The 27,709-nt window shown below is 40.3% G+C and overlaps 1 protein-coding gene across 7 annotated transcripts in view; it reads right to left on the bottom strand.

Moving 5' to 3' along the window:
• Positions 1–8,475: 8,475 nt before the first annotated feature.
• Znf202 (zinc finger protein 202) overlaps positions 8,476–27,709 on the bottom strand; it is a 19,656-nt gene continuing 422 nt past the window's right edge. The window contains exons 1-7 of one of the 7 annotated variants that reach the window (XM_048795584.1): positions 27,524–27,661; positions 14,876–15,366; positions 13,999–14,209; positions 13,281–13,369; positions 12,234–12,363; positions 11,559–11,678; positions 8,476–11,011 (exon numbers count right to left, since the gene is read on the bottom strand). In XM_048795584.1, the coding sequence (XP_048651541.1) occupies positions 10,017–11,011; positions 11,559–11,678; positions 12,234–12,363; positions 13,281–13,369; positions 13,999–14,209; positions 14,876–15,277 (1,947 nt within the window). In that variant the 5' untranslated portion in view covers positions 15,278–15,366; positions 27,524–27,661 and the 3' untranslated portion in view covers positions 8,476–10,016. Of the gene's footprint in view, positions 11,012–11,558; positions 11,679–12,233; positions 12,364–13,280; positions 13,370–13,998; positions 14,210–14,875; positions 15,367–15,782; positions 17,058–18,433; positions 20,373–22,543; positions 22,876–27,523; positions 27,662–27,709 lie in introns of those variants that run through there. The other 6 variants (XM_048795585.1, XM_048795586.1, XM_015489710.2 and 3 more) reach the window with 6 other exon arrangements.

Raw genomic sequence — 27,709 nt, 5'->3', positions numbered from 1 at the left:
CTCTGCACATGTCTCCCTTGAAGCTTGTGGTATGTGACAACTTGTCAGAGGAAATATTTTCACTGGGTTCTGTCCCCAAAATTATATCTTCATAAAGTTGATAAGTGAGGGATTATGTCTTCTTTTTATCTTCCACACCCACCAGCATTCTCCTAGATTTTTTTCAGTCATAAAGTTACAATTTAATAAACATGGATTGATTTCCTAATATGAACCAAAACTTGTGTAACTTACTGTCAAACAAAATGAAATTGTGTTTGCTTTTCCAGAGAAAGGGTAATAGAGGATTACAATATGCATTATATATAGAGAATATAAAAGCATGCTTCTTGGGCAAAGTGATGAATTTTAAGAACAGAGAGGAATTTCAGGCAAGAGTGGGTGAGAACCAGGACGGATGGAAGCAGCTATGTGAACCTGTGTGTAAAGCTAAAGTATTTTCATTCCATCCTAAACATACTAGGAGCCACTAAGCAATTTTAACCGAGGAGTAATAGGGCATGTTTTAATATTTTAGAAGCTTGCTGGCAATTATATAGAGGGTGAGCTTTATGTGGCACACTGGACATACATCTGTCAGAATGCCATCGTAACAATTCACATGATGAGGCTTCAACCACTGCAGTACGGTTGTGGAGGGGAGGAAGAGTAAGGTACAGATGTGGGTCATCAAGGATAATTTAGACTTAATCACTGATAAGATACTTAGAGGAAGGGAAAGGGAGGGTCTGACTTAGGTAGATGATACACAGTCATTTTCAGTATGAAGAATAGATTTGGGGGTTTGGTGAGGACACAATTTCCTCTGTACTTTCCACCCCAGTTTCTTTTTATTTTTGAGGCACACCAAAGGGATTTTGGTGCAATAGAAAAACAATTCCAAGTTGGGCACAGTGCTATATTTTTGTGTTGAATTCCTTAGGCACCCTGATCATTTTTACTTACCTGCTTAGGTTGTTCAGTTCAGAGAGCCAGAAGGTGAGTACATTATGTGTGAGAGGTTTGGGCCAAAAAAATTATCTGGTAATAAGCAACTCAGTTTTTGAACATATATTTCTAGAAAATTTGATATAGCTGTGGAAGCTTTCAAAAATTTTAGACCTCAGACATTTTCCTATTTGCACCTCATTCCTGGTTTTGTAGATCTGAAGTCCTGTGGAGTGAATGAGCCTCTAGTTTTGGGAGCTGACCTCTAGTGGTCACTACTTAAACTGCAAGTTCAACTGCAGGTCTGCCGGCAAACAGAACATGACCCTTGTTGGAGATTTGGCTTCATTCTCTCTACCACCAAGGCAGCTCAGAGTTCAGGCTTTTGCTATAGTTGTAAAATGATTGCTTCTTAGTGTTCTTGGCAATATCTCCATTTTACTTATGGGAATCCTTTGAGATTTGGGATAATGCACAAGCCCTAGACTAGTAAGTGATGAAAATAGGATTCAAATCTATTCCATAGGACTATTTGTCCAGAGCCTGTGCTCTCAAGCACTCACCTATTCTCCTCTGTCATGATTTGAATCACCTCTTCAGGCAAGGCTGACCATCTCTTTTCTTTGCCATCTAATATATCTACTTTAGCATAATTCATATTTTAGGCTTGAGACCAGTCTTTCCCATTAGTTCATTAATTTATTGGAAGCAGAGTAATCATTGTGCCTAACAATGCTTGACATGAAGAAGTTGTACAACACATGCTTAACAAATGAGTGGGTATTAAAATTCTATTCTGCAGACTGTCTAGCTACTTATATCTCATAGACATTTCAAATTTTCTGTGCCCAAACTATTCTCCTGAAGCTGCTGGAGAGATGTTTTTCCATCTTAATCAGTAGCACCCACCTTCTTTCTTTTACTCAGGCCACAGCCTCCTTGAATTCTCGTGAATTCATCCTTTTTGAAATGTAACACTTCTCATAATTACTACTATCCTCAACCAGACCATGCTCATCTTTTACCTGAATTATTGTTAGCCTGCCAGGTGGCCTCCCTTCTCCTATCTGTACCCCCACCCAGTCTAGTCCCAGCTATCATCATGTTTATAATTGTTGTGAGATCACACATCAGTTCTTTGAAAAAGACCCTCTAGAGGCTCTCCATCTTTTTTGAAATAAAAGCCAAGATGTTCCAATAGCCTCTAAGGGCCTTTATAATCTGCTTTTTCATCAACTCTCTAACCACATTTCATACCACCCTCTTTCTTAATCTGTCCCTGGATTCTAGGCTTACAAGAAATTCATCATGAAGTTCTGGAATTGTATATTCTGAACTTGTGCTATGAACTATGTGCTATATACATTTTAATCTAATAGTCAATGAGTCCATGACTGAGTGGTCTTCTAATGGAGATGGCCTCTATTACACTATAGGCATATTTTGATTAAGAAAAATAATCACACATTTACAGAGCAATGATTATTTATACAGAGTAATATTTGATTGGTCAGTTTACTAATGAGACTTTCTACAATTAGCAATTACATACAATTACTTTTCCAATTCATGTAACAGCTTTCTCCATAATGAGAATAATTGGTCCAATGGTAGTGTTTTTATTTAGAGAAAATGGAAGGAAATAGTAGTTTGGCTATATTCTTTATGGTAATTTTGTTTTGACCTTGGGAAATAATTACTCTTCCATTAGGTCCTCTGAAAAGACAAAGCCTGGTTGAAAAGCTGAAATTACCAACCCATTCTTCAAAAGCAAAACAAAACAAAACTCTACTAGTAGATAAACACAAATATCTAAGAGGATGTGAGGGCATTTTCCTCATTTACTTTAGCTCTGCAAATGTTAACTATAATTTAACACAATCCTGCCTAATAAAACACCTTAGACTTTGTTGTCTGAGACCCTAAATCAGTAGGGATTTATATGGTTGTAGAGGTTTGAGAAAGGCATTGAGCCAGAGACCATGTCTAATCATTCTTAAACTTGTTACACAATTAACCTGACAATCTAAGCTACATTTTCTTCTACCTTCCCTAACAACACTTAGTTGAGCACTAAGATCCTTTCAGAAGTTCAAATTGTTAATCCACCCACCCTCTCATTCCTAAGTCAAACCATTTCCTCTTTCTGAGTTCATTTCTTTATTCCACAGCCCTAATTTTCAAGTGAAAAACAGCATTCACCACAGAACACAGAAGCATCAGTCTTGGATTCCTTTCGTTTTCCTTTCATCTGGTACCAGCTGATCAGATTTTACATTCACCTGAATACCATCTCCTCTGTCACAGAATGCTAATTCCTCTTCCCGTATTTTTGATCCAATTCTCTTAAAGATTTCCTTCCTCAATTATCCCCCTAACCTTTAAAAAATGTTTCCTTTTCCTTTATTCTTTCTCTTTCAGCTTACATGATAATATGTATAAATAGACCTCTTACCACAGTCCTTGGAAAACAGCTGGCGCTTAATAAATGGCAGTATTGACTCCCCTAATGCTTCTAGTGTTCTTTAGCTGAGCAAAGGCAACATCTCTCCCCAAAATGCTATCTCCTTTTTTTGCCTTCCCGAGCATCTTACAAAAGCATTCTGTGTTCCCAGTCTCTTTATCCATGCCTAATTGCTCTTCAATTGTTTCTTCACATTTCCTAATTGATCTCATTATTAAATCAAATGCTCTCTTTTAGTTCTTATCCAAGTTGACCTCTCTATGGCATTTGAAACACAGACCACTTTCTTCTTTTAAATTATTATTCTCTTTTGAAAAATTTCAACACTTTTCTAATACCCAAACTCTTTGTCATTCCTGTTTTCTTTGATGGATACTCCTCTGCCTCTACCAATTGTTCACTTGTTCCTGCCCTAGCAGGTTTCTCTTTTTCATTTATATACCTTCTCTTCCTGAGAGTTTCCCATCCACACCCTCTCCCCTATATTACACCTTTATTGGACACTGCTCCCAAGTGTGCATCTCCTCTCCAGGCCTTTTGTTTCTCACAACAGACCTATTTCTATTTAGTGGACAACCTAGCATTGCTTTGCACTCAATATAACTGAAACTGAGCTTAATGTCCTCTTCTCATGCATTTTGCTGTGTTTCCAAGTTGAATAGTGATGGCTGTCACCTGTCACCTGGATCCCCACAGCCCTCTGTGCTGTTGTGTTGTATTCACCTTTGCATCCTCCACATCATCCTCCAGCTTTTGATTTGAACAAATTAGTGAATAACCAACAAAATTCAATGCAGTGCCCAGTGCAGAGAAGGTACTCAATAAATCTTTGTGAAATGAAGGAGTAAATGAAAACCCTTTGGGAGACTAGATCTATGAGCAATAAAGTCTGCTCTTGATTTTTCTATAGTTATATAGGATTTAAATTGCCTACTTTATCATTGGTAAGAAAGATTTTGATACCATTCTTCAATATGGGCTTGTAAGGAGAAAGAAAAAGAAAAATACTTTCTGGTGCACACAGGAGGACAAATATCAGACTTTTTTTTGGAGGGGGGGTGTACTGGGGATTTAACTCAGAGGCACTCAACCACTGAGCCACATCCCCAACCCTATTTTGTATTTTATTTAGAGACAGGGTCTCACTGTTTCTAAGACTGGCTTTGAACTCACGATCCTCCTGCCTCAGCTCCCCCAGCCACTGGGATTACAGGTGTACACCACTGCACCCAGCTATTATCAGACTTTTTAATAAAAAACAAGTATTTTCCAAACCAGCATGAATATAAAGTGCTAAAAAAATGAGCTGTGACTCTTGCCTGGAGAAGGCAGAGTGAAATTTTGAATCCTATTCTTTACCCCTCCTTATATCCAAGCCCTTGGCAATATAACTTAGGAGTTCCTTCCACTAAAGGCAAGTGAAAATTCCCACTGTTGGCTTTTGAGCTCTGCCATGTAACTTGACTGCTCTTCCCAGTAGATGTTAGCAGATGTGAATCACAACACTTGACAAGTTTTTGGTAGTTGGGCTCACTTTTCTCACTGAAATTACCAGGACACACACACCTTGGCTAGCCTCACTGGACCATAGGGAGAATGAAACTATGTGGAGCAGAGCTGCCTCTGCTTCCTCCCTCCCCCACAGCATCAGGGGGAAGTACAGCCACCCCAGCAAACCCAGCCAGGATCAGCTTTTGGAAATCTACCAATCTATGAATGCATAAATCCAATAAATGCTCACTCTTATAACCAAAATTTGTGTTTGGTTTGATACAACAGTATCTCACTGACACAAACAACAATATACTGCCTTTAATCCCTTTTTCTTCCTCCTCTTGGCCTTATGCATCCCTTCTCCTCCTCTAAGAAGGATGCTACTGTGAAATAGTGGAGTCAGAAAATCCTAATTTTAAACTCATTCCATGAATGATTAGGTTTGAATAAATTCTCTTCTTTAAGCCTCAGTTTAAAGAAGAGAACTTATTCAAACCGATGAAAAAACAATTATTCCCTAAAGACCTAAAAAGAGCATGCTACAGGGACACTGCTACATCGATGTTCATAGCAGCTCAATTCACAATAGCAAGACTGTGGAACCAACCTAGATGCCCTTCAATAGACGAATGGATAAAAAAAATGTGGCATTTATACACAATGGAGTATTACTCTGCATTAAAAAATGACAAAATCATAGAATTTGCAGGGAAATGGATGGCATTAGAGCAGATTATGCTAAGTGAAGTTAGCCAATCCCTAAAAAACAAATGCCAAATGTCTTCTTTGATATAAGGAGAGTGACTAAGAACAGAGTAGGGACGAAGAGCATGAGAAGAAGATTAACATTAAACAGGGATGAGAGGTGGGAGGGAGAAGGGAAATTGCATGGAAATGGAAGGAGACCCTCAGAGTTATACAAAATTACATACAAGAGGAAGTGAGGGGAAAGGGGAAAATAATACAAGGGGGAGAAATGAATGACAGTAGAGGGGGTAGAGAGAGAAGAGGGGAGGGGAGGGGAGGGGGGATAGTAGAGGATAGGAAAGGGCAGCAGAAGTACAACAGACACTAGTATGGCAATATGTAAATCAATGGATGTGAAACTGATGTGATTCTGCTATCTGTGTATGGGGTGAGGGGGGGAAGTTCATAACCCACTTGGAATCAAAGTGTGGAATATGAGTATGTCAAGAATTTGTAATGTTTTGAACAACCCNGTTTTGAACAACCAACAATAAAAAATAAAAAAAACAATTATAACACATATTTTGAAGACAAAGCAAGGTACATTGAGCATTCAGTGTACAAATCATTAAGCTATATTCAAGAAATGAGTGGTAACTGGCTAAAGGGGTTCCCATACCAAGAAAAAGCAGGTGTTTCCTTGTTCTTTCTGTACTCTTACCATAATAAATTCCATTCCTTTCCCCCAGATTTGCTCTTCTTTGGTCCAGGTAGTTGTTCTCACAGTGTGATCTTCTCTCTGCCCCTAGTGGAGAGATCTTTTTCCTTTTGTAGCACATTCAATCTCCAAGAACGATTATTTTAAAATGTGCTTGTATGTTTACTCTTTCTGTGTGTGTATGCTTATGATATTAACTTGGTCTTAAATTGTAGTATCTGATCCACTTAATGTGATTATTTGTATATTTGGGTTTTTAGCTATCATCTGTTTGTTATCTATATGACAAACCTGTTTTATATTCCCTTTATCTTCATTTGCATTATTACTATTATTTTTAATTTGGGAGATTGAACTCAGGAACACTTTACTATTGAGCTACATCCCCAAATTCTTTTTGAAAATTTGAGACAGAGTGTAGTTGCCCAAGCTGGCCTTGACTTGATTCTCCTGACTCAGCCTCCTGAATTGCAGGGATTAAAGGTGTGTACCACTTAGCCTGGCCATTTGCATTAATGTTTGAGTACTTCATTATTTTCCTTCTTTAACATACCAGTTAAATATTTTCATTTTACTATTATTCTAGTACTTTAGAGATAACTCATATCCTTTATTTCTGTGCACAGAGTACTTCACCACTTTTTCCATAGTGCCTGAGTCTTAGATTTTAACTCCTTCTACTCTGTCCATCTTGTTCTTGAGGTCTTGTATTTTCACAAGATGTGATTTTTGCTTCAAACAATCAATATTGATATCTAGGTCAACATATCTACCCTTTTGTTCTATTACATCATCATGGAGCCCCATACCTTTCATTTGGATTACTGTCCTTCCAGGAACCTGGCCAATCAAAATACTATTTAAATTTTTCTTCTAATAAATATTATCTCACTCCCTCGTGCATCAGGGTTATCTAGAGGTTGCTGCCCTGATCAGAGAACTTTGGAACAAATGGCCTCTACCAACTTAAGGTTCACTGGGGCATTTTATTGGCCCCTATTCTGCTGCTCAGTCGAAACATGTGTCTTTTATTAGATCTATCACTTGAGTTAGGCTTTGGAAAAGGCAGCACATTCCCCCCCCCCCCCCCCCCCCCCCACCGCCCCAGTGGGCTTTGGTTTGAATACTCGATGCTAATCCCATCTGCAAAATTCTCAGTAAAGTTCATCTGAATTCACCAGACTCTACTTTGGAGTATAAAATTAAAAAAACAAAAACATTTTATTTTCATCTCTTAACATTTCTCTTTGTACTCTGTGGATGAGGTTGAATGATTTTTGGTTACTCTTAAAATTACTTTATAATGTACGATTTCCTTAGAACTCTTAATTTTGTACCTTTATTAGTACATCATTTCCTCCATTCTGATTGACCCAGATATTCTGTTGACTAATTTATTGGGATACTTTATAGTTTCTTCCAAATAATATAACCACTGCCTTAAAAAGGCTTATTGGGTGTGGTATTCAAAGATATTAGGATTCCACCATTAACCAAGTTCTAGGGGGTTCTGGCCTCACCTCCCCATGGTCAGCTGACTGCTTTTCCTTCCTTCTAGGTTCCTTCACTGACCCTGCTGCTGCAAACTGGTGTTTTGTGTTCCAATTTGGGACACAGCACACTCTTCCAGGAACCACAGAAAATACAGTAATTTACAAAAGGGATCAGAGGTTCAGTAATAGAAGTATTCATGTTCCAACAAATTGGACCAATTTCTCAAATTTTTCCTTATGCATACTCTTGTAAAGTCTCTTGACTTTCATTTATTTAATTGCACAGATAAAACAGAAGAAAAGTCAAATTTTTTTCTGTCACCTTCAATATCTCATCAACTTCCATAAGTGGTAGGAGAAATTACCTTCTGAGGCTGACACTTCTCCCAAGACAAACTGTGCTCAGACCTTAGATGAGTGGATGAGAAATGCCTGCATATTAGATTCTCTTCTGCAAACTTCAGACTCTAATCTTATCCTGTTTATGCTCCATCTTAATCTTTTGTTTATGTTCCACCTGTAGCTCTGCTAACTATTCAAAGCCTTCACTATCAACATGGAAAACTATGTTGTACTCCCAGATCTATTTATAAGTAGGAATGACCTCCAGAAGCCTCAGGACCCCAAAGCTCTGGAAAGGGAGTAGGCAAAAGAGAAGGTGCCAGAAACCAGGAAATTTGACTGCCAGTGTCATTTTATTTCATTTGTGCATATTTCTAGGACAATTCTAGAACTGGTATTAAAACCAAACCAGTCCAATATTATTAATGGCTAAAAAATTTCTTTGTTGGGCTGTTAAGGGCAGGTCCACTCAACCCACTGTATTCCTCTGGTGTATACCAGCATACAATGGATTGTGATAAAAGCAGAAGAAATCAGGCACAGAAGACTGTCTCCCCTCCATGCTTTAATCTCATACCCTGCGCACCATTTATGGAGGATGTCTCTCCAGTCTTTGACACTCCCAGGATCCGAGCAGGTGAGGTTCATAATTATTCGGCTCATCTCCATGGAGTTTTGGATAGAGACCCTTGGACCACCAGGAGATATTACTATTTAGTTCTTAATTACATGAAAATAAAATCACATAAGGAAAAGCAAACACAGAAACATGAAAGCCATTTACTCCTAGTTAACTCCTCAGGGTCCCGGGTGCTGGGTTTCATAATTTCCCCTGACATTAGGAACTGAGGCAGGGATGATTGGGACTGTGTGTCAGGAAAATATTACTGATGGTCTTGGCCTGCAGCAACATTTTTTTTCCTATTTTTCCATAGTTTAATCTTAGATCCTCTTCAATTTTCTTCATGTAAATGAAGTGACCCAGTCAATCATGGTTCTGTTATTGTTATAAGTGCCTTTGTAAATGGATACTGTTCAAAACCCCTCACAACCCAAGCAAAGGAGAGAGGGAAAGGGTGAGCTTCTACATATGTGGGAACGTAAATGATTTCATTAAGATTTAATTATGCTTTACTGAATCCCTCAGCACTACAGTGCTACATCTCACTTGCAGAAGTGCCAGGCATACAACCAAGAGATTAGACTGGTTGAAGAGTAGGAAGGCCAGAGGCATGAGCATTTAGACAGGGAACAAAAACAAAACAAATAACAGTAACAACAAAAAAGACAAGGAAGAGACTTCTGATGAGACCTTCCTTTCTAATTTCTGGCACCAGTATCATTTTGACAATGGGGAAAGGAGCAGCTTGCCAAGATCCAAATGGTGAAGAAGTGAGTCAGACAGTGAAGGATCTGCAGTTATCCCGTGTGTGGCAAAACTACCAGGACAAAAATTGGTCTTGAGTTCAGTGCTGTGTGCTTTAAGATTTGAGCCCAGTAAGGACAGTACCCTTTAGGCTGGTCCCTTACCAAACTGAAGGGGTTGTCCTTAGCTATTTTAAACTTGAGGCTGGTAAGTAGTCTCGAGGATATGTAACAGTCTGTTTTCCAGAAAATGTAATAACCTCTTAAATCTTCTAACTCTCCTACTTCATACCCTTGAGATAGAGGCAGGAGGAGCCTTCCAGTGGAAAAGCCTCAATTCAGGCTGTACTTTGGATAAAATATCTCCTCAAGATACAGAAGATTAAGTGGTTCTTCCTGGAACTTTTACTTGGTGGTGGGAAGAGGCTATTTATGGTCTGGGTGGGTTAGGAAGAGTTTAGAAAAGGTCCCTTCTCCCATCTCATCCTGGGTGAGGACTAAGTACAGATCTCACACGGGCACCAAGCTAGGAGGTCTTTTCTGAGTGGGTCCTCTGATGCCTGATTAAGTGATATCCTCTGCTGAAGCTTTTCCCACAGGTAGGGCAGGTAAATGGTTTCTCTCCTGTGTGTGTTCGCTGATGCCTGACGAGGTGGTCCCTCCGACTGAAGCTTTTCCCACATTCGTTGCACCGACAGGGCCTCACTGAGGCATGTCCCCTCAGGTGCTTGGCAAATGCTGCACTATGGTTGAAGCAGCGCCCACACTCACTGCAGTGGTAGAGCTCCTCAGCTGCATGTGTCTTCCGGTGTGCTAGATACCGCCTGTGGTCACCGAAGTCCTCTCCACACTCCCCACACAAGTAGGGTTTGCCCCCTAGGTGGATTCTTTGGTGTGTTGTTAGCACAGATTTCTGGCTAAAGCTTTTGCCACAAATAGTACAGAAGAATGGCTTTTCTCCTGTATGTGTCCTCTGATGCCTGACAAGGTCTGAAGTCCAGCGGAAATGCTTTCCACAGTCATCACATCTGTAGGGTTTCTCCACGGGTGGAGTTCTCTCAGCCTGGATCAGAGATGCAGTCCCATCTACATTTTTTCGGTTTAGGGGATATTTGTAAGAAGTGTTCATCTTGTGAACCTTTTGGTGCCTGGCAAGATGTGAGCTCCGTGTGTAACTTTTTCCACATTCCATACATTTATATGGTTTCTCTCCTGTGTGAGTTCTCAGGTGCCTAATAAGGTGGGAGTTACATGTGAAGTTTTTCCCACATACAGAACAGTGATGGTGCCTCCCTAACACGGAGTGGACAGGAACGGTTTCCCGAGGATTCACAAAACTATTAGCTTGAGAAATATTTGTACCAAATCTTCTTTCATTAAGTCTACCTGGATAATCTTCAAAGACTATTTCCCAATCTGGTGTCTGATGAATTTCTGGATCTCCCAAAACAGACCTGTGCATATCCTCTAAACTCCGATCTTCTTGCTCAATACCCTCTTCCTCATCTTCACTCCTATCTCCTATAGAAGGGACGAGAAGAAAAAGGAGACATTATAACTCTAACAATGCTTTCTACACAATGAGGGGTATTTTTAAAAAGGGCTTTGGGAGGGCAAGACCATATTGAGAGAAACATGTGTTTCATATGTGTAGAGGTTGGGAAAGAAGGAAATAATCACTCCAGTGAATGCCTGTCATGGCCAGGCACTTTCTTATATGTTATAACATCAAGAAGCCTTAGCATAGCCAAGTATTATTATCCTCATTTTATAAATGTGGAGATTGGAATTAAGGGTTTAAGTGAATTGTACAGTAAATGGTATAGCTGCAATTCTAGGAGTTTAGTTGTTTTATTTTTCTTTCACCATTTTGTAACATCTATCCCTCAAACAAATGATGAGAGGGGCGAAGAAGAGGAAAATGACAGAAGAGTCTGGCTTTCAGAGGGAGATGGCAGTAATGACTGACATGTCAAAAGAACCAATGACAGGGCCCTAGAGGAGAGAGAAGCACTGACTAGAGGAACTGCCCACTCAGGGTGGTAAGACCCCTTCTGTCATTCCTCACCTGTGTAGGTAAAACTCAGGATTTCTGGCTCTTCAGGCTCTTGAGGCTCATGGATATCTGGGACCTGAGGCTCTTCTTCTCTAACCTGGGAGATATCATCTAGTCTGGGGATTGGAAATGCTGCTCAAGAAAGGGAGAACAGGACATCACGACTGGTTCAACACTTCCTTGTGTTAAGAGCAGATCTTTTCTGGTTGGTAGGTTGTATAGTGAATACACAGCTCAGTTGGTCAAATCTTTGGTCTTTTTGGAGTACCTCTAACCAAGAATTGCCTATCTCTTGCCTTTCTTGGGCCTTCTGCCTGCAACTCAATAATTACACTGATGTAAAATTTATACCCTTTTCCCATACTCAGGAAAGCACATCATCTCCATCTCTTTTGCTTGTTTCTAAACTCATATGCTTACCACAAATATTTCTATACTAAAGCTATAACACTATAGCTTTATTTTATTGTTAGAGGTTTCCAGCCATTTTTTTTTTTAAACATTTTCTCTTTTCCCTTTAACTTGGAAGAATATCATCTTCTTCCACTAAGTAATCCATTTATTTCATTGGTGGGGTAAGCATAAGAAGTTCAGTGCATATAATCTAAGGCCTAGGATCCCCCAAATTTCCAACAGGAAAAAGATCTCTGTACTTAGAATGCTCCAGAAAAACATGAAATTCCTTACACAGAGAGACCACAATTCCACAGTCTTCTTCCAGGACATATTCTCCATAGAATTCTTTCTGTGTTGGATCCAGATCACTCCACTGGTCCTGGGAGAAGCATATAGCCACATCCTTGAAGGTTACCAGGCCCTGAAACAACATGAGAATCCAATCAGAATTCTCACATACCTCTTTCCATAAAATGAGGATAAGGATACTACGGTATTTTGTTCTAGGATGAAAATTGTATGCATAGGCAGGATCCATCTAGGAGATGAAAGAAATTCTAATGGGTCATAAGGCTTCTTCTCAGGAAGCTGTGTCCCCTATTGGTGCCATTTCCCAACTTTTTAGTTTTGGGAACCACTAACCCTACTCCTGCCCCTCAAACCCCACTGCATTCCTTCAGGACTGGCTTATTTTCTTCTGCTGAAGGATATTGTTTAAAACCCAAGCTCTTAAAAGTCATCATTCAATTCCCTATTTGATGTTTAAATGCTACCTTCATTTCTATAAAAATTTACCTTCTCTAGGAAGCTTTCCTTAACCTACCCTATCTAATCTCTTATCAGGTTCACAGTCTGCAGCATAAATAAGACATTTTTCCTCAGCTAGATTACAATCCAAAACCATGGATGAATTCTACTCTTTTTTTCTTTAGTCACATGGTTTCAGGTTCCTAACATGAGAAGCACAGCAGTAGAGACATTCTTACAGAAGACTAGCAAAGTTACTCCTAAAAACAAAAACTAAAACCCTTTAATTTAACAACTTCAAAACTAAACAGGAAAACAAACAATACTATGTAGGAGTGTCACAAGATAATCCCAAAATAGCACCCCCCTTTTTTTAAACCCTTCTAGTCAATGGCAAATAAAGCAGCCTGCAGATACAATGGAGACTATTAGAATCTATTTTCTTCCTCCTTCCATATACCTGCAGAATTGAGAACTTAAACTGCCAAGGGAGAGTGTAAGTTTGCATCCTACCTGATTGGTCTAGCATATGACTAACATCCAACAGGTATTGAAACAAGTTCTCTGTTGTGCAGAGGAAGTAGGGCACACCTGTGACAGAGCAGTAAGAAGGGCAACCATCTCTGGGTCTCCAGAATTCCTCTCTGCAGGAAGGTCTGAGTCCTGGTACACTGGAACCTCTATGAGGAAAACAAGGCAGAGATAAGCAACATGTAGGGTACCCCCCAAACTGGCAAAGAGCTGGACATATCCCATCATCTTTGGTTGTCAGGTAGCTTTAACTTCCTAGTTATCAAGAAACTGGCCTGAGAGGAGAAAAGGCATTCCAACACTACCTTTAAGACAATTAAGGGGGTGTGGTGACACAGGCCTACAATACCAGGGACTCAGGAGGCTGAGGCAGGAGATTTGCAAGTTTGAGGTCAGCCTTAGCAATTTAGTGAGGCTCTAAGAAACTTAGTGAGGCCCTAAACAATTTAATGAGACCCTGTCTCACAATAAAAGTTAAAAAGGGCTGGGAATGTAGCTCAGTGGTAAAGCACCCTTGGGTTCAATTCCCACTATTGCAAAACAAAAACAAAAACAAAACAAAAACAACAACAAAAATCAGAATGCCAAGAAGGCAAACAAGAATATTGCTATTTAAACCTGGCCCCATTTTGGGGGAATTTTAGCTGGTTCCATCTCCTCTCAACATCCAGGATTTTGTGTTTTTTTCCCATTACAATCTACCCAGCCTCCTTGATGCAGAAGAAATCCCCCCTCCCTGCATTCTGTCACAATCCTCCCTTCCTGCCAGGTTTCCCACCGCTCTTCTGAAGGGGCTGGAACTCCTCTTCATGGCGCAGGCTCTGCTCTTCTGGCATCCCCAGATCTGGGTTCCGGGTGGCTTCCTCATGGAATTGCTCAGGGCTTGAGGTCTGTGCCGCATCCTGCAGCTCACAAGATGACTCAGGGTCTGTCCCTAAGTGCACTGTCTCCTCTGACAGGACTTCCTGGCCATGAACATGGACAGTCACCTGGGAATAATTCCAACCTCCAGTCACCATGGAGTCAAGGGGAAATTCCTGGTTGTCACCAGGGCTTATTAGAAGCTGCCTGGAGAAAAACTCTCAGAGGGGCCCAGAAGAGGAGGCAAAACTCCAATTCCACTAGGATTTGAGAAGAGCTGAAGGTTACCTCACCAGGACAAGGTGGGGGACACTCAGGTACTGCACCGCTTTCTCACTTCCCTCAACCCTTGCTCCCAATACCCAGGGCTCTGATGTTCCCATCCTGCCTACCTTCACCTATCCCAAATGCAGCTGTCCTTGCTGTCTGCCTCCCCAGCTTACCATCCTGGAAATGGGGTCTGAGACTGAGGGTCGAGAACCTTTGAGGAAGTAAAAAAAAAAAAAAAAAATCCTCCTCCAGAGGAACCCCACGATTAACATCCAAAGAAAGAAAACTAAAACTATGACTCCTCAGATAATCCCTAAGCAGATGTTTCAAAACTCAGAAGGTCACACTCATACACACACATACCCCTGCCCCGTGGGGCTCATGGATCCAGGAGCAACCCAAAAGCAGAACTGATTAAATTTAAAGGATAACTTATGGGGGCCCTGTGAGCCCTCCCCGCAAATCCAGCCTTCCAGTAGACAATCCCCCTCCACATCACACAGATCAGGACTCCCCCTCCTCACCCACCGCCTTGGTCTCCTGGGTTGTTTCTGCAAACCCTCCACCAGCGTCACTGCCTCCTCGCCACTTTCTGGCCGCTGGCCCCGCACCCAGCTCTGTAGTTCCCCAGGCAGGACGGTGAGGAATTGCTCTAGCACAAGCAGCTCTAGGATCTGCTCCTTTGTCCTCCTTTCTGGCCTCAGCCACTGATGACAAAGTTCTCGGAGTCTGATGAGAGCTTCTCGAGGGCTTGCAGCTTCTTGGTAGCGAAAACATCGGAAGTTCTGGTGAGAGGTTTCCAGCACAGGGTCATCCCTCTGTAAGATAGACTCTGGCCTGCAGATGGAATCATCCTCCAGTTTGACCATCAGAATTCCCTCTTCTTCCCAAAGATCCTGGTCCTCTAGTTCCAAGACTGCAGCCATTTCTGGCTCTGGGATGATCTCACACCATTTAGAGCTCACAGGAAAAATCCCCGTCTCCGCCTGGACACTTCAAGTTTCTCCCAAGGGACCTGGAGTAGAGACATAAAGAACAGCTTAACTGAGATTATGCACTAGGATAACAGTTCTAACTTTAATTGTAATCCTTCTTTAATTGTAATACTTCTTCAAATAATAAATCCCCCTTTCTCCAACCTCCACCTCTACCATCATATGTTGCAGTGAGATCTAGTTGGGATAGAAAAATCTATGACTGAAGGCATGGCCCTCCACCCTATTTCCTAGGTGAGGTTCCTTCTCTATAGGGAAACATTACATTTTTGTCATGACTACTACCAATTCTACCTCTTAATTTCTAAATCTGTTTCCTCTACTTCCTTCCTGCGGCTGCTTTAAATATGGCCCTCATCATCTCTTGCACAGACTATAGCCATGTAGTACTAACTCCCTGTAGTACTAAAATGGCTGGAGAAAGGGATCTCATAACCTGTTAATCAAGTGGTACTTCTGGGTGTGGTGGTGCATGCCTGAAATCCCAGCAACTCAGAAGGATGAGGCAGGAGGATTGCAAGTTCAAGGCCAGCCTTAAAAAGATCCTGTCTCAAAATAAAAAATAAAAGAGCTGAAGATGTAGCTCACTGGCAGAACACTTGGGGTTTAATCTCCAGTACCACACACACACACACACACACACACACACACACACACACAAACCCAAACCCCAAACAAATTCGGTACTGACCACAGTATATTCATAGCATTTTATATGCACACAGATATTTACATGTGTTAGCATGTGTATTGTGAGAAAAAGACATGTCAACAGGACTGACAGAGATGGTGAAGGCTTTATGGAGGTGCATTCTAGGCTTATACACAATATTAATTTCTGTGACATGGGAATCCTCAGAGATCCAAGGAAGAGATTATATGGACAATACTGAGGAAAGTAATAGTGGTTGGCACACAGGCACTCTAAAAGACAATGTTTAATTGGATGACCCACAGACTTCCAAACTCAAGTGTTCAACACCAGATTTATTACTTATTCTAAAAAACAACCTTCTTTTTGACTTGGTTGATATCATCACTTGTTAAGGGGACACTCAATTCTATAATTCTTGGATTTAACTTTGAATTATTTCCCATTGCTTACAGTTCATTAAGCCCATTCTACCTCTTAAGACTATAAATTCTTCCTCCTCTTCCTTCCTGCTGGCTGTTTTAATTGGAGCCCCTCATCATTTCTCACCTGGACTCCTACTATAGCTTCCTAACTGGGATCCTTGTAGTAGTCAACTGGGAATAAAGTACAACAGAACTCTCTGCATGCATCATTCTTTTGGACATTGTGATTCAGGTAGTCTAGACAACTGTATCTTTAGAAATGCTACTTGCTGTTCTAATGTGAACTCTGGCTGCAAACAGTGAGGAAGGTGTGTAAGATTAAGTGTGAGAATCCTAAGTCAGACTGCTTAGGTTTGAATCAAGGCTCTTAATGTTTACTAGATATGAGACCACAGTGAGACTATGGGTAGATTTATTCTTATATTGATTTTGATTTCCTTATATATAGAATGGAGATAATAATGACAGCAATATAATAGTGTTCCTATGAGGATTAAATCTAAGTGTTTAGAAGAGTGATGGCACCGCAGGGTTAACTACTATTTTTCTAAATTACAGTTCCAAGTACATATCTCAGTATTTAAAAACAGTACCTTTTTTTTTTTTTTTTTTGGTCCTGAAGATTGAACTCAGGACCACTCAACCACTGAGCCACATCCCCAGCCCTATTTTGTATTTTATTTAGAGACAGGGTCTAAATGAGTTGCTTAGGGCCTTGCTAAGTTGCCCAGGTTGGCTTTGAACTCGAGATTCTCCTGTCTCAGCCTCCTTAGCAGGTAAGACTACAGGCGTGTGCCACTGTGCCCAACTAAAACCAGTATCATTTTAATGTTAGTAAAATCAATTCCAAATCCTGGTAATGGCAAGCAAAGCATTTCACATTCAGTTCCAATCTGTTTTCTTTTTGCCATACTGGGGATTGAACATAGGGGCACTCTACCACTGAGCTATATCCCAGTCCTTTTTGTTTTTCATTCGGAGACAGGCTCTTGCTAAGTTGCTGAGAGTGGGCTTGAACTTGCAATTCTCCTGCCTCAGTCTTCCAAGTCCTGGGGTTACAGGCATGCACCACTGAGCTAGGACCCAATTTATTTTTCAAGCTGCATCTCCTACCCTATTTTCTGTACCGCTCAGCTGTTAATGGATGCACTGCTGATCTCCACCAATAGCCTGTCTTCTCAGGCCTCCCTGTCTTTTGAAGGCCGTTCCTTCTGCATGGAGTGCTCTCCATTCCCTCAATACTGCAAGGTGTGTTGCATTCTTAATAGGTTCTCTCTTCATTCCTATGATTTAGTTTAGGTTCTCATCAATTCTCATTTGGATTACTGCAACTGTCTCCATATATGAGCCATCTGTCTCTAGAGTTGTGACCTTTAAGTTACCATCCATTGTATCACCAAAATAAATTTTCATGGTAAATCTGGTCATGTCTCTCCCCTACGTAAGATCCTTCTTTCCTGTCTTGGAAGTGAACAAACTTCTATGTATTATGTTTCAGGTTGACTTTCATCTTGTTCCATCTGCTCTCTTTGCCAATCCTTACATGTGTGTGCACATGTACCCAGTGTGCATGCAAAATACACAAGTGTCCCACTCTAGCTTTTGGACATACTCCTCCTTCTGACTGTACCTTTGGTTAAATTTCACTTATATTTCAAGATGTAACTCAGACTTTGTATCTTCTTGAGCTATTTTCTTTGATCCCACTTCACCTACCCTTGGTTAGATATTACCTAAGTGCTTCCAGAGTAACCTGAGCACATTTTTACCACAGGGTATGTCATATTACATAGACATTGTTCATTTTTCTTGTGAAACTCCTTCAAGTCACTAATATCAATAAAAATACACAATGAATGTATTTAAAACAAGGAACTTCTACCCTGAGGTTTTTTCCCCTCCCTTCTTTAATAGAAAAAAATAATTTTCTTTCATGTACGTCTACATTTTTTCTTTTCTTTCTTTTTCTTACTAGTACTATTAATTCTAACTTCTAAAAAAATTTCTTACATATTCATCTATGTCTTCATCTCCATTGCCATTTCTCTGGTGGAGCCACTACAATACACAAGAATGCATTACCAGGACCTTTTAAAAAAATTATCATATCCTCACCCCCGAATCAGCCCTGGCATATAACAAGCACTTATATTCTGAATGGATGATTTAGAACAAATTTCAGGACTGGTGTTCTTGGTCCTGTCCTCCTCCAGCCCAGAGTCCACAAGCAGTCTGAGGTATCCATTGTTTCTCAATCTTTTTGTGTTGTATGACAACCTCCTGAGTGACCTTTTAGTTATCCAGTGAGCTTTTATAGCTGTCTCACCTGCTGTTGAACTTCAAATTAGTTTATGGCCAATGACCATATTATTCATTTTTATTCTTCATCAAACCTTTTCATTTATGCTTTCACTTTTCTATTATCCTCCATCATTTACAACATATTTCTAGTCTATTTTAGATAGTTCCATAATTCCTAGATCTTCTTGAACTAATTAGGCTCTCTCTCTACATCATGGTGGTTTATAGTTTTTAAATTTTATGCCCATCTTTTGTAAGACTATTTCTTTGGGAATCCTGGGCCTTAAGTTGCAAAAGCAAGCCTTTTTAATGGAACTTCATTTGCTTTTACCTAAATGCTAACATTTCAATGATTTTGGATGTTTCCATGTTTTTGAATCACATTTTTAGGATATGTTTTGGTCCTCCCTGCCCTCAAGTGAATTTTGACCCACCCAAGGTTATGAAAAGCCCATCCCTTGTACTTTCTCTATATAGTAGGCCGATTTTCAGTGAAGGGGTGACTCTTTGAGGTCCCAGGTTGGCAGGCTGCTCAATTCATAATCTCCACATGCTCCACTATTACTTCAAGTCATATCTTTGTTGTAGCACAAGTATGGAACCCCCAACCCTAGAAACCTTATCTTGGTTTGAAATATACTTGGGCCACGATAGAGTCAGCTTTTACTCCTCTAGATTTTACTTCTATTTCTGGAATATATACATTTATTCTTTAGTTTTCGAGATGGAGAAAAGAGGAGACATGGACAGATAGGCACAGGAGTTTTAATAATAGGTACACTACCTGTACTTGCAATATTATGCAAAGATCTGAGTGAACTTTCTCACACACAAAATCTGCCAGTGGACTCACGTTGTCTTTAGGATGACATTTTAAACTCTTTAAAATTTGATACTCAGAGCCTCTTCATGACCTGGTCTCTGACTACCTCTTTTCTCCCATGACTGCCTCTCCCATTGAATGTCGTTGCTCAAATTATGGTTCTATGTCCCTCTTTTCTAGTTCCTCACTGGGCTTTTCTGATGTTGCATATTGTCTGAAATACTCTTTGTGTTTCCTTCTCTAACTTAACTTTATTCATCCTTCAGATCTCACAGCTCCCAGAATGTCTTCTCTGGTCCTTTAGATTATGCAGCCATAGGAATATGTGCCCGCCCCCCACAGCACATCATCTGTTGGGAGAAATTGTTCCTCTAGCTATTACTGTTGGATTCACTGGACTGTAAGCTCTGAGGACAGGGATATGCTGTGCTCTGCTGATACTCAGAAGTGGTACTTACTTTGTACCTGATGAATGCAGAGAACACTTATTTTTTCTAAGTTTGTCTCTGGAAGGACAGGTACCATATCATATTAATCCTTATTTGTTGATTTGTCCAGCAAACTATTCTGGACAAATTAACATAAGGAGAGATTTATTGTTTTGCATTGTGAATATAAGAGAACATTCTTAGTGGTTCCCCAAGTGATGGAACTATTTCATCATAAAGAATTTTCAGATCACCCTGAGAATAATTCAAATATAAGTTATACAAACTGGACATGTGAAAAAAATCATTTTCCTTTGAGGATTTGAATCAACTTTAATAAGTATAAAATCAGACATTAAGTAATGCAACTACATATTGATTACTTATCCAGACAAAGCTTTCCAACACCTCTCCCTACCCCTACCCCACCCCACACCATTCCCATCTCTGCACAATGGGGAGAGAAGACAGAATTGATACATAGGGTCTTCTGGCTTAACAAAAGGATCTCCACTAAGATTAAAGTCTCCATTATGATAAAAATGCCAGTCATTGTTCTTATGTAGCACTAAGTACAAGAAATTCCATACTAAGGATGCTACAATGTATGTCCTGATAGAAAGGTTCCTCCTCAAACAGCTTTGCTCTCTAGGAAAAACACAAACCAACAACAACAAAAAACAACAACAACCACAACAAAAAACAAAAACAAAAAACAACAACATAAAACCTGCAGAGGTTTTAAAATTTCCTTTGGAAATCACAAGTTGAGGTTTCTGTTGCTTGCTTTGCTTTCACTTTTGTGGCCTAAAAAGATGAAGGAAAACAGATCAGCAACAGTGGGAATGTGTGAGGAATCCTGGGGTGGGACAAGAGATGGGAAAGAACAGGAGGCATGGTGGTGGTGTGCAGAGCACCAGGATAGGTACCCAAGAAGGTACCTTCCAGCCGGATCCCCAAATTACTGAGGCTACTCTTAAGGGTTTTGCAAGCTAACAATATACACAAGAGACTCCTCTGTAGATAATCACTCTCTTGACTCAGTGGATTATTTGAGATCTGTGAGAGCTTTATGAACTACAATATACTGTGAAAATGTCAAGTAGTAACAGAGTCAGAACACAGAAGCAGCTGTGTTTTTATTCTACAATTCATCAAGTAACCCACAGAAATTCTTCAGCATAGAATCTGGCATAGGGTAGGTGCTCAATATATTTTATTCTTTTTCCTTCAAGCTCTTTTAAATCCTTTTGATAAGAATGCAAAATTTAAATGATAAACAAGTGAACGATCATTTATTTCTTAAGTACAAGGCATAAAAGCCTGGCCTTGAGATTTGTTACTCTTCTTACTCTACTGCCTTTCTTCAGTGTCTGTCCTTGGAATGGTTCCACAGTTAAGATAAAAACTGGACTTCAGAATATTACAGAAAAAGTGTGACGCCAGGTCAGGAAAAGTAAAAGATCTGGTCCCCAAAGATTTTAAAAACAACGTCTGCAGACATTAAAATCCTGGGCAGGCCCCGTGACCTGGTCTCTTTAGTGTATTCCTGGAATGCACCAGACACATTTGGGGAAGACCCTGGGGGAAGACAAGACTTTTTCTCTATTCTCCACTCAGCCCCTCTCCTTATCTGAAGGTGCCATATGCCAGTGAATATTCTAAGTCAATTCTCTAAATGGGCACAGAAAACCACAGGCAAAGAAAGAATATTCAGTTCTCTACTATACAATACTACTAGCAGGGAGTGATTTTTCTGGACACTAAATGACAAAAGTTTTTTCCTACCTATGGGAAAGATGGTGCTCTGCATATTTATTGGCAAATAATTAATCTTCAGAAGAAAAGAGATGGTTAGATTTGAATGATTATATTTAGTAGATACTGATAACCCTAATGTAGGCCCATAATCTGGAAATCTGAATATTATTGCTTGCTAAGACCTTTCAACAGCTCCCCTCACTGTTTCAGAATAGAAAAACACTAACAAAAACTGTTAACTGCTCTCCTCTAATGTCATTGTTCTATAAAATTAACAGAATAAAATATGATCCCTCTATTGGAAAAATTCTTTTATTCTTATTTTAATTATCCTATATACAGATTTTGCATGTAATGGTTAGGAACTTTGGAGTCCTAGGTTTGAATTCCTACCCTTGCTTTATTAGCCATGTGACACTTTGCACAGTTATTTTAAAGAGTAAATGAAGTAACCCACAGAAATTCTTTAGCATAGAATCTGGCATAGGGAAGGTGCTCCATATATTTTATTCTTTTTCCCTCAAGTTCTTTTAAATCCTTTTCATAAGAAGGTAAAATTTAAACAATAAACAAGTGAACAATCCTTTATTTCTTGATTACTAAAAAAATTAGAATGCACAGGGAAAATCTTGATTTACTGTCATAGCATAAATAAAGTATTAAACCAAAGAAAAAACAAACCAGTCCTTGCTTTGAAGGTCCTATAATCTAAGATTAAATCAAAGCCTTTGAACAGATGTGATGGAACCTTAAAAATAGGTACCCCTCCTGAAAAACAGTGTCAGCAATTCTTCTACTTCTACTTACCAACATCAAAGTCTCCTCTCCTTCCTATAAGTGGCAGGAAGCAATCTGAGGTAAATTCAATGAATATACCCAAGAAGTCCTATGAAAACTTGACTGGGAAGGCAAAAGGAATGAAAAGAAACAGATTACCTGACTTTGGGCCTTCTAATATATCATGCTGAACCATCAAACCACGTGGAAAAATTACTAATATTATTGTGGTGCTAAAGTTTGAACTGAGGATCTTGTATTGCTAGTAAGCACTCTGCCATTGAGTTATATCCCCAGCCCCACAAAACCCTATCACATTAAAATATTTTTGCCAGTCAGGTGTGGTGGTGCATGCCTGTAATCCCAGCAACTCAGGAGGCTGAGGCAAGAAACATCACAAGTTTGAGGTGAGCCTCAGCAACTTGGGAGACTATCTCAAAATAAAAAATAAAAAGGGCTGGGGATACAGCTCAGTGCTAAGTGTCCTGGGTTCAATTCTCCATACCGAAATAATAAATCAATATAAATATATATATACACATTTATTTGTCACTGAATTTTTTTCCTTCATAAAAGTAATATTTGAGTAGCAAGGGGATGAATGGCTCAAAGCTTATTACAATAGGTTTTAAGAAACAGAATAAGGTGTAGAGAAGGGGAAGACAGGACAGGACAAAAAAGAGGGTGGTACAGGAAGGTCAGTGTGGGAAGATACAAATGTCTTCTAACCCGAAATCCTGGAGATCTGTGGTCAGCAGTAAAGTTTTAAGGTAGGTATAAAATGTCATTGAGGGTAAAGGTAAACAAGAAAATGTAAGATAAAAATTTTAACAATTCAGTGTATTTCTATTAAAATGTTTCTCTATGGTTGTATACTCAGGCCTATGAAGCAATATTAAGACAGTTTTTGCCAGGTACATGGTGCGTGCTATTCTATAATTCCAGGTACCTGGAAGGCGGAGGCAGGAGGATCTCAAGTTCCAGACCAGTCTGGGCAACTTAGAAAGACCCCTACTCAAGATAAAATTGATAAAAATTCTATTAATTCTCAGTTATCCACCCCCACTACAACAAAGATAGTAGTCAGTTCTGCCTGCTAAGGTAGAGGACTTGCATTTTACCTCCTGTTCTACTTTGTAAAGATCTAGTCAAGTCACATCAACTCATTTGGAAGATACGGATGATTCTCTACCTAAAGGCAGAGAACTGGATTGGCCTTTGAGAAACTGCCCAGATTTTTGATGATGATTAAGAAGGGGCTTTGAGAGGAACAAGGACATGTGGCTTGTTCATTGAGTTATATAATAATATAACACATATAATATATGTGTTTATTCAATAGTTGAGAAGTACTAGAACCAAACACAGATTGAACCCAGGGATGCTTAAACACTGAGCCATATCCCCAGGGCTTTTTACTTTATATTTTGAGACAGGCTCTCACTAAGTTTCTTAGGGCCTTGCTAAATTGCTGAGGTGGGCTTTGAACTCGTGATCCTCTTGCCTCAGCCTCTCAAATGGCTGAGATTACAGTCGTGTGCCACCATGTCTGGTGAAGCTAGACTTTTTAACCTTAAGAGATGTTAACCCAGAATCAGTTACTAACCTAAATAAAGCAGTCAATCTTTTTTCTTTTTTGGTGATACTAGGGATTTAACCCAGGGCCGTATACATACTAGTCAAATATTCTACCAATTAGCTATACCCCCAGCAATTTTTTTTAACAAAGACTTACTTTGAGACAGGGTCTCACTAAGTTGAAGAGGTTTTGAACCTCCTTTTTCAGCCTCTAGAGTAGCTAGGATTACAAGTGTGCACCACCATCCCCAGCTTGAGGTCAATCATGAAGCCTCAGGGAAAAAGAAGGGACATCAAGCCTAACACCCACCCCGATGAGGGCAGCAGCTCTTATTTGGCAGCCAGAGCTAAACTAGATGTATTCAATTTCTGCAACAAACATGGTCAATGTCAACTACTTTTAGAGGAAACATTTAATGGGAATAATAGGATAACATATCACAAATAGAGTCTGATCTGAGGTGTTGATATGGATAACTGAGAACAAGTCAATTCAAAAGTTATTTACTATTTTTGCCTTTGCAATTAACACATCTGGCCAGGACACCCCCTGCTGCATCCAGGTGACTTCCTTCTGGTTTTCTGATACATAGAGGAGACATATAGGATGGGAGCAGTGCCTGATGAACTGGAGAAATCGGAAGAACCAGGTTTTACTGCCAACTAATTCATGACCCAAGGAGACAGAAGTCATTTTTAGTGTGGACACAGATTACTGTGTTCTACTCGGTGAGCCTGACTCTAAGAGCAAGGATGTACTCCTAGTGCCTACCACTGTGTCAATATTCTGTAGAAAAGGAGCCCAATAAATAAATTCAGAAAAAGCTGAATTTAAGTAAGCTTTTTCTATTTATTTTCCATTAACCTGGATATAGAAGCAATGAAAATTCAGAAATTTGGGTGCCAGGGCTTCTTGGTTAAAAAAAGTTCACAGGAAGAGTTGTGGGAATCTGACATTAGCATTTATTCCAGTTTCAGGTGGCATATCAGTCAAGTCTATCCTGCTTTACTTGGTGGTAAAATATTAGTAGAGACAAACTTTGTGAAAGGGAAGAGAGTAGGGGATAGAGTTCATTCAGTTCACAAACATCTACTGAGCCTCAGTTGGCTGTGTGTCCCACACTATTTCATGTAAAAAAAGAACAGGCTCTGAGCTTGAGGAATTTAGGGGTAATTAAGAAATGGCAGGGACTTTAGCAATACTGAAACTCACAGCAAAAACCTAGAATGTGGGTGTTAATATATATATATGATCAAAATAGGAATCTCCTTTCAAGAGAACTATGAAAGTTATGAAAAAAATCAATATTTCATCTTAAATTTGGCATAAAGATAATGTAGTATTCATTTTTTTTTTTTTTTTTAAAGTACACTTCATTTTACAAATGAGTCCAGGCCCTTGGTGCAGTGGCACGGTCTGTAATCCCAGTGACTCTGGAGGCGACAGCAATTGCACTAAGGCCAGTCTGGGCAACTACATCCTGTCTCAAAACAAAAAGATAGGATGTAGCCTGGTGCTATGGTACCCCCTGGGTTCAATCTCCAGTACTGAAAGAAAAAGAAAAAAAAAAAAAAAAAAAAAAAAAAAAGAACCCATATACAAGTGGTGAAATTCCCCACAAAATACCAGACTACTATTAGCTTCCAGCACAGAAGTACTAAAAAAGTCTTCTGGACCTCAAATCTCAGCAACATTTATATCACAAAGTTTTGTCAAAGGTTGTGGTTCTTAAAGTGATGAATCCACACCAATGTCATACTACTTGAGACCCTGTTAGAAATGCAAATCTCACACCCCAGCACAGACCTACTATCAGAAACTCAGTGGGTGGGCCTCAGCAATCTGTTTTTAAGAAGCCTTTCAGATGCTTTTAATTAATAAGATAAATTTGAGGCAAAAGAAATAAATCAGAAGCCAGGCATGGTGGTGCACACCTGTAATCCCAGTGGCTCAGGAGGCTGAGATAAGAGGATCATAAGTTCAAAGCCAGCCTCAGCAAAAGCGAGGTGCTAAGCAACTCAGTGAGACCCTGTATCTAAATAAAATACAAAATAGAACTGGGGATGTGGCTCAGTGGTTGAGTGCCCCGAGTTCAATCCATGGCAATCCCTCTCCCCGCCAAAAAAGTAAATTGGAGATACATGCAGAATGAATCCAACTTTTCCAGTGTTGGCCAAATTAAAGGAGGGTTTGTTGGTAAGAAGACAGCCAAAACAGGAAGTGTAGGGGTGTTTCATGTTTTATGTCTATGTCAAATTAACTGGGAAGATAAAACCATTATAAGCATACAACTTACCTCTTCAGTATAGTTTGTAATGTGTAAGAATCCCTCACATCATAGTAAACCTTGCCTTACCCTTGAAATAACTGTCTACTGCAAGATAGTATATATACAGAGTGCAAAATGGGGATAGCTGGAGGAGAAAGGGAGAAAACATTATGTATCCTAGGTGTCTGGTCCTAGGAGAAAATATTCCTACTCTCCCTCCAGTCCTGCTTACTAACTTATGGTAGACAGTGATAGCAGAAAGCTAATCAAGACAAATGGCCACAAACCCTAAATGCTTTGCTGTCTCACACTTATCTTACCAACAAACCTCCCATACCTATCCCACCACCTTTCTAAAGGAGCTTTCTGTATCAAGGCCAATGCAGTAGCTTGCAAGAGAAGTTGGAAGAAGAGAGACTCCACTAGCATTCCATGTGGCTTTTGAATGTAGCTGCTCTGGAGAAAAGCCAGCAGCTCTAAGTCTACCCTCTAAGCAAAAGCCTTGATGTGGCACTGCTACCCTGGACCAAGGTGGTTCAAGCAGGACTAAGCCTAAGAGCTTCCTTTTGGGGAGGCCAGCACAAAGTCCAAGACAGGGTTATCAAAGTGCCTAAGAGATAAGAACATTCAATGCTGAGCTGGGTAGAGAGGGATTGGGGATGATCCCTTTCTGAGAAAACAGCATACAAATTAAAGTTTAAAATTACTACTGCAATAGGTAAATGGTGTTGAGAAGAGATACCCAAATTGGCTGTTAAGGGCAGGAGGACAGAACCTACAAGCGGAGACAACAGCCACTAGCCTGAAGGGAAGCTCAGGGTCTGTGATAGCGGCAGCTGAAAAACCACAGATCAGATCGGCTCTAAAGCGCAGTATGATCACAGGTGATAAGATCACGGGCGAGCGTATCTGCATGTATTGGAGGAGGGGTTGGTGGAAGGAGATGGGGCTCTCTTGGGCAGGATGCCCTGCGGAAAGAGGATTCTTGAGCAATCTGAGAGGCGGAGTAAGAAAAAGCAGCGGAAAATCTAGGGGCCCAGACCACTCCTCCCTTGGTTCCGGTGGGGAGGGAGGGCAGTTGGCGTGGAAGCAAGAGGAGGGACCGAATGCATTTCTGAAGGCCCCAGGAGGCAGAGGGCGGTGGCTGGAAAGAGAAAGAAACCTGGAGCGCCATCCACGTCTCCGAAGGTCCTGGCTTTGGCCTCAAGGAGACACTGAGGATACAACACGTCCACCCTGCCTGGACATCGCCGCCACCTGGTCGCCAGGACCGTGCGATTTCCCCCGGCTCTGGGGGGCGGGGTCTTCGGTCCCACCCCTCTTCCCGGCCTGGCCCTGCCCGGCTCTG

This window comes from Marmota marmota, unplaced genomic scaffold, assembly GCF_001458135.2.
Source record: "Marmota marmota marmota unplaced genomic scaffold, marMar, whole genome shotgun sequence".
Classification (NCBI taxonomy): Eukaryota; Metazoa; Chordata; class Mammalia; order Rodentia; family Sciuridae; genus Marmota; species Marmota marmota.
This window is presented reverse-complemented; position numbering and strand designations above follow the sequence as displayed.